This window comes from Solanum dulcamara, chromosome 2 (genome assembly GCF_947179165.1).
Source record: "Solanum dulcamara chromosome 2, daSolDulc1.2, whole genome shotgun sequence".
In the NCBI taxonomy this organism is placed as follows: domain Eukaryota; kingdom Viridiplantae; phylum Streptophyta; class Magnoliopsida; order Solanales; family Solanaceae; genus Solanum; species Solanum dulcamara.
Genome location: NC_077238.1, coordinates 3,269,993 through 3,277,759, shown reverse-complemented (window position 1 = coordinate 3,277,759; position 7,767 = coordinate 3,269,993). Strand labels below are relative to the sequence as shown.

Genomic DNA, 7,767 nt, shown 5'->3' with positions numbered 1-7,767 from the left:
AAATCAAAAGACTGCAAGATGTGCTTTTGTTTCGGACCTTTTCATGTAGACATTGCTTGGATTAAGTAATTGCATGGCATCCTTGAGATTGGTTATCTTTTAAATAGAAAACAATCATTATTTGTTAAGATATGACTTTACAAAAAAGATTGAAGAAAATATAGCTTTAACTTTATTCTCAACTCTACATAACATATTCCTTACAAGCAAAAAAAGTCTTGAAGATTCTCCATTGAAAGAGAAAAGCATAACCACTTATAACTGAGAAAGTATGACAAATGCATAAAGGAAATGAGAGTTTTATTTGTATTTTATTATCGGATAGACGATAAGAAATTCCATTAATAACTGATCATTTTGATCCTTATTTGTTTAGTCAATGGGATAAGGGATAACAACAACAACAACAACACAGGGATAAGGGATAACATATGCAAAATTATTTTATTTTGTATTTACTTATAGATTTTAACTAGTTCACGAATCATTTTATACTAAAATGATGGGGATTAGCTATTCTATATATAGCCGAGAAAAGCTAATCCCATAAAATATTTCAAACATATGAATATCCTTGTCTATTCTGATTACCAAATGACCCCTAAATTTTGCTTGAGCTAGATGCGATTGTTTTCTCCATAATAGTAAATTCCAAGGAAGTGTACAAGAGTGGTGACCTTATAGTCGACAAAGTGAATGACAATCATGAAATATCAGAATTTAAATTTTATTAAAAATATAAAATGTTGTGTAAATTTGTTTTATCAGCCCAAATTTTTTATGAACAATATTGCCGGTACATGTCTTAGTGAGGTGGGATCTAAGTAGCAATACTCAATCGAATAGTCGAGATGTGTATAAGCTGATGTTAGTCAAAGTTGTCTTAAGGTCACATTGCTTAATCATTAAGCATTATGTAGAATTATCAAATAGGCAATAGCAAAAAGCTACGAGTATTATATAGCAAGGTGGAATACGATGTTGGCTTTTGTAAAACCTTAGATAATTTCCAAAAAGATTCTCCACTTTTTAGTTTATTGTAATATTTTTTGTTTAGAAAACTTTACTTAATTAGGAAGTTCCTCCCTGCTCCCTAGAGTTCAAAGTCCCAACTTTTTGCTTCAAAATTAGAAGTAAAAGTCCTACTATTAATTAGAGTTGCTTCTATGGAATTGATCAATTTTTTTGGTGAAACTCTTATGCTAAAAGGGTAAAGTTTTCGTTATGTGCAAAATTTAGGAAATGATCAAACCACAAAAATTTATTATACGAAGTCTTAATCTTATTTCTGCAATTCAACGACTTAAACCCTGTAATCTCCTTATTACGTAATACCAATTTTATTCCCCTTCAATACCTTCATAGTAACTTCTAAAAAAAGAATAAATATACATTTTCCCGCAAACTAGGATGTATATATATAGGAAAAAAGAAACTAAGGGGATATTATTTTAAGTGATTGTTTGTCAGATTGATGCATTGTTTCAATTTAATTTCAAACTTGAAATATGAAAAATAAAATTTGACAAATAAGTTTTAGAAGATTTTCAAGTTTTTACACATGAACTTTTAATTATGTTCTCATATCCAAGTACAACTTTAACATCCAACCACTCTTTAATTTAATTTCAAATACTAATTATTTTTTTTTCAAAGATCAATCAAATCATGACCAAACGCGATATCTTACAATTCCTAAAACTTAAAAACACAAGAACTCATCAAAATTTCCAAAGACATACTACAACTACAACAACAACATATTTAGTATAATTCTACAAGCAAGGTCAAGAATATTGTATACACTAATCTAATGAAATTAAAAAGTTATTTACAATAAAACTACATCAAGTAGAAATTTCCAAAAAGATACTTGCAAAATTATGGACTTGATGTTGAGCATAAATGTGAGATAAAAATCAATTCAATCAAAGATTATCAAACAACATTTTTTTTTTGATGATGATTTATGAATGACATCCCAAAGGGAAACAGTAGGCAAATAATTGAAGTAGGTCACAAAAGTGCATATAAATCATCCAAACAACAAAATAAATCTATGAAAACAACACAAGAATCTTCCCATAATCCAATCACTTTCTTCCAAAAATCCATTACCAAAATCCCATCCACCAATCAACATCCTCCACGTCACCCCATGACCCCACACTTTTGGTACATCCACCATTCACCTCAATCCAACGGTTAAAATTCTCTTAAACCCCACCAATAACATAGGTCAATTTTTTTTTAACAAAATCCCAAAACTACCCTTCTTCCTACGTCACCATATCCAACACGCTTTTGTCCTCATTCGTCTTTTTACAAACTCAGTCTCACTGTCTCCAGCTCACTCAAACATGGTCAATCTATCCTTAACTAAACATTTCGAGTTCTCGATTCCATCACTTTTAACAAGAAGTGCTTAATCAAAGATTTTAGATTTGAATTCTCTTATCGTTCAACTATCCGAAAACAATGATTCGTGACGGAACAAATCGTAAGGTGCCCATAAACTATCCAATGGACATGGCTTCTTTGAGTCCAATCTTAGCCATGGCTTCCCTTTTCCACTCCAATGTAGTAAGCTTACTGGACCTGGATGTAAATTCCTACATTGTCCTTCAAGATTATCACCACCAAGACCATGTTGGTTCCATCTATGCTCCACTTGCTTTACATTTCCGGCGAATACCAAAAGGAACGGTGGCAACGAACCTAGTTCGTAGATTCTGTACCTGTTGAAAATATAATTAAGTAAATAAACGTGTAATATATATATCCTAAAAATCACACATTTTTAACATGGTATAATCACATATAAGAGGTAAGATTCGAGCTTGACCATCACTCATTTGACATAATATTGAAAATTTGAGTTTCACCACCATTCATACGACATAATATCAAAGAAGTCCCAAATTCAAGTTTTAATGACACCCTTTAACAATGTTTGACACAAAAACACAATATTTGGTTCAAGTTTATTACAATTTCAGATTAAAGTTTTATTTGGCAAAAAGATTGAAATTTTATAAGGAAAACCATAATTCCACATGAAATACTTCACAAATTAGTTTTTCTAACTTCAAATTTTTTATTTCAATGTTAAAATTGAAACTCAATATTTAATGTGTATGAAATCATTCAAAAGTTTGGAATTCAACCTAGAAATACCAATATTTTTTAAGGGCCAAACACACATTTAACGATATTTTTTCAAAAAATCTCTAAAATCTACTATCAAGAGCTAGCTAACAAACTAATTTCATACACAAAGTCGTTACCTTTTTTGAACTCTCATCCAATGTTCAAGTTTTTGTGTATAGCCGTCATTTCTCCATTTCTGCAAATCAATCACCATTACTCCAGTATTGAAATAGCAAGGAGTTCGATTCTCGAACATGCTCGGAAAATTTGGATGGAACCAAAATTTGTGTGTAAAATAGTGAGTAAAATTAGCATGACAATATTCCGGGGCACCTAAAACCCGATCGTTAAGTTGAATGTTCCACAGTTTAGCTACATCATCCACGACAATGAGATCGGAATCAAGGTAAATAATCCGATTTACGGTGACCGGAAGTAAGTCAGCGAGGTAAATCCGAGCGTAATTTAAGGGTTGATCAAGTGCACGACGGATCGAGGAGGAGATTAAGTGACGGACTAAACTAGGGTTAAAGTTGTAGAGGTTGAAATTGAGGTAAGGGAAAGTTGATGTAATGGTTTTGTTGAGGTTATTGAAGTGTCGGTGAACGGCGAGGAAGTGGAAGAAGGTGTTTTCAGGGCAAGTTGCGTGTTGAAGAACGGAAAGTACGCCGGCGATTGAGCCGCGGAGGTATGGGGAGGAGTAATCGAGGGTCATTGCTATGTGGATAGTCGATGGATCGTAGGGGTTTTTAGGCCATTTTGAATTTGGGCAAGTTTTGCCGTTGCGGAATGCTGGGGCTTCCCGGAATTTCGGGGTGTCGGTGGTGGTGGTGGTGCTGGAGGCGATGACCGGAGAATGAAGAGGGAGGAGAATGAGGAGGAGGAAGGTGGTGATGAGGTGATTTTCCGGCGGCATATCGACGGCGACGGGACCGGCCGGTGGTGGAGAAATAAGAGAGAGAATAAAAGTCTAAAAAGGGATTTTAAGCTTTTTTGCTTTAGGAAAGAGAAGGAAGAAGAAATAAATATTTATGTAATATGACCGTTGAGCCCATTGTATTAATTTGAGTAAAATCTTCATTCATTGCTATTTTCGTTTCAATTTATTTATTTAGTTCAGTTCAAAAACATATTTATTAAAACTTTCGTTTTAATTTATTTATTATATTTTTATTTAATTTTTAAAAAGAATGTATTTTTATGATTATCAATCGGACAATCATAACTCGTTTTTTTTATTTTCTTTGACATTTCAAAATGTCAACTCCTTGCAAGCAATCTCGACAAGAAAAACAACAGTGAATGTGCTCCGACAACCTTACTCGACTCTCCATCCCTTATGCTTGATACTTTTTTTAATATGATGTGCACGTTTATATTCGATACTTATCAATCATTTTTTATGGACAAAGGTAATTTAACAATTAATTAGATGTTATAAAGTAGATCATACAATGCATAAGTTAAATCAGTAAATCACATGTCTTCAAAACGACTAATTTTGATATTGCTGAGTCTAAAACAGACTTTCAAATGGATAATTAATCAAATTCAATTATTACTAGAAAGTTAACACCGTTAATCATAATGCACAAATTTAAATTTCAATCATCTATTTTAAGTTATAACATTATAATATTGCTTCATTGATTTTGTTTTCCCCATTCTCCTACACATTTCATCTTTAGTTATATCCAAGTAATCTTCATCCGCACCATCTTTGGCCACTAACGAAGTCATAATTTTTACTAAGAAGTGTAAAAATATATATATAAAAAAAATCACGAAGAAGTCAAGGAGTCAATATGTAATGCATAACTACACCGTATAATTTTTCGATAAAAAAGTATCGATTGACACTCTCAAGTACATATCGCTCCACTATTACATCTACCTTTCTTAGTATTTGTCTAGATACCCCGACATTACCTTCGAGAAATTTAGGCATATACAAATATAATTATTATAATATATTTTTTATTTACGTAGCGAGTACAAGAAGAAATATTGAAAATATTTTCTTACAAATTAATTACTTATATGAGTACACATTAGAAGGGCATATATGAGATTTCAATAAAGAAGGGACTACCTACTCATCAGGTATCTGGAATATGAATTGAATGGTGCCAGCCTGGAATGCCGCGGATTTGTCTGTTTGATAGTGATTTGTTTCTGATGCAAAAAGAGAAGGAAAAGAAACAAAAAGACAATCAACAAAAAATTTACTAATTTAAGAGTAAATATTTTTGTTCAAGAAAGTTTTTCAATATTACGAATCTTAACGAAATTAAAATTTTAGATACATATATTTAACGCATTTAAATATATCTATATATTAAATATATAGAGTTAAATTTCAGAATAATTTATTCTAAATACATTATATTCAAATGAATTCACACTTTCTCGCTAGCCTTTTTTCTATTTCTCTCGCCTATTTTCCTTTCTCTATTTGTATCTTTATTTCAGAATGTACATGATATTTTAGATAAATGTATGTAGTATGATTTGAATGTAGCTGATATACACAAACTCTCTTGTTCGCCAATCTCCTTATAAGTATATATTTTAGAATGTATGTGGTGCATGTATCTAGACGTATTTAATTTAAAATTTGGTAAAAATTATTAATTACTTAAACAATATGTAAATTGTTTTCAAAATTATAATAGAAATGTTTGTGTAATTACGATTTATTTTTTAAACAAAAAACAGAAATCATGTGTGGTGTTCGGCGGCTTCACGGACCCCTTTTGTGAGCCCGTACTAATTTGGGCCCTTCGTACGCTAACTTTAACCCATCATAGCTAAATCTAACGGCATAGATTGCATTTTAAGGGACGGATATTAGTTACGCAGGTATTAATTATATAATTGTTAGTTTTTTTTATTTTTTATTTTATATAAGATAATATATTAATTCTCTTATAACTTATACGTGCATTAGTTATGAGAATTTTTATATAGAAAATCAAACATCATACATTGTATAACTTATATAAAAAATAATACATGAGTAAGTTTCTTCTTTAATTACTAGCTATCAAACGATTCATTTGGAAGCTGGTGGTTAGAATTATGCAAGTATTAATAATGTAGAGATTAGTTATAAAGACATTTATATAATATATAGATTCTCTCATAACGTATACATGTATGTATTAGTTATGCATGTTTCTAAATTACAAGCTAAACATTGTATTAATCAAATTTTGAAATTCAAACTTCAAACATGTCTCCTTAGGTTCAATTGTTGCGATTTCAATTTTATGAATCGTGATCCTTGGAGGAGATTAACAAAGAAGAAATGAAAGAATGAAAACGAACAATGTGATATAATTTTCAAATTATTCAATGATGAAAATAATGCATATGTTCTTGAAATCATATCCAAAATTAGAGCTATGCAGTTCAAACTTAAAGACATACGTTCAAATTTTATCGTTCACACTATATAATTCCTGCACTTGATATTTATCATCATTAATATTCAAAGTTTTTGAAATATTTAATTATCACCATAATAGTTATATACTAAGCAACGATAGGAATCGAAATGTCATTATCCAATGTTGATAAATTAGCAAAGCAACAATTTCACATATAAATTCCCCATGAATTCATATATAAAGTTGCCTAACCTATGATAACAATTTAATGAAAAATATAGGAATCTAAATGTCCATTCTCCAATATTGTCCCCTACCTTGGGTGACTGTTCCAAAGAGGCATGTGAAGGACTAAATGTACTCTTGCTACAAGAAATCTAGTGATATTTTTCGTTCAGTGTTCGATAATTGTATTAAAATTTTGATTTATTTAAAATTAATATTGTGTAAGACTTATTAAAGAAAAAAAATATTTTTTACAATTTATTTTGTCTTACCTAAAATATGAATTGAAAATTAAAAAAATTAAACGGACTAAAAGATTTTAAATGAAATAATAATATCCATCCATTTTATGTTGGTTCATAGCAAGAATGTGGATTACAACGTCAAACAGCCTGGCGGATTTGGATAGGAATAAAAATCTCATAGCACCTTATAATATATCCCATATTTCAAATTTATGAGGTAGTGAATTAACTATTAAATGAGAGTACTACCAATAGAGCTGCGATGAATTCGTTTTTGAGGTTGAGTAGCTAATTGTCTAGTTAGTATGTTTAACATAATAAAAAGACTTAACTATATATTTTCTGAATAATCTTTTGAAAAATTTATTCTTATTTTTTATAATTATACGTGCGAGTCACAATAGAGATATCCGACTGCTTGATAACTTTATTCATCAAGATTTAAACATTTAAAAAAAGTTTTTTTTTATTTGTACTGAAATTTAAACTTGAAAAAATTTCATGATTCTCAACGTACAACATGCCTTTGGATATTGTGTCTGATTCTATCTCTCATAAAAGATAATTAATAAATTTTATATCAAATCAAACTGCATTCAATAAAATGAAACAAAAAAAGAGTAGAGAGAGAGATGAGCAAATAGATGAAAAGTGTTTTGTTGGGTTCAAATTAATTTGGGGGGTGGGAGTAAATTAATGAGATAAGTAGTAATAAATTTGAGCTGTTTTTTGTTGTAAATAATGGCAACTACTTT

At 30.3% G+C, this 7,767-nt stretch overlaps 1 protein-coding gene across 1 annotated transcript; it reads right to left on the bottom strand.

The window, feature by feature from the left end:
- Positions 1–1,893: 1,893 nt before the first annotated feature.
- Positions 1,894–4,178, bottom strand: LOC129879995 (probable galacturonosyltransferase-like 3). The gene is made up of 2 exons (XM_055953790.1): positions 3,288–4,178; positions 1,894–2,738 (listed from the first exon to the last, which is right to left on the bottom strand). Exons 1-2 carry the CDS (start codon positions 4,064–4,066, stop codon positions 2,462–2,464), a joined length of 1,056 nt encoding a protein of 351 aa, XP_055809765.1. The 5' UTR covers positions 4,067–4,178; the 3' UTR covers positions 1,894–2,461.
- Between the last annotated feature and the right edge of the window lie 3,589 nt (positions 4,179–7,767).

Coding starts and splice junctions, on each gene's coding strand:
- LOC129879995 (XM_055953790.1), bottom strand. CDS start 4,066: ATGCCGCCGGAAAATCACCTCATCACCACCTTCCTCCTCCTCATTCTC. Junction 2,739..3,287: donor TGGATGAGAGTTCAAAAAAG/GTAACGACTTTG, acceptor TATTTTCAACAG/GTACAGAATCTACGAACTAG.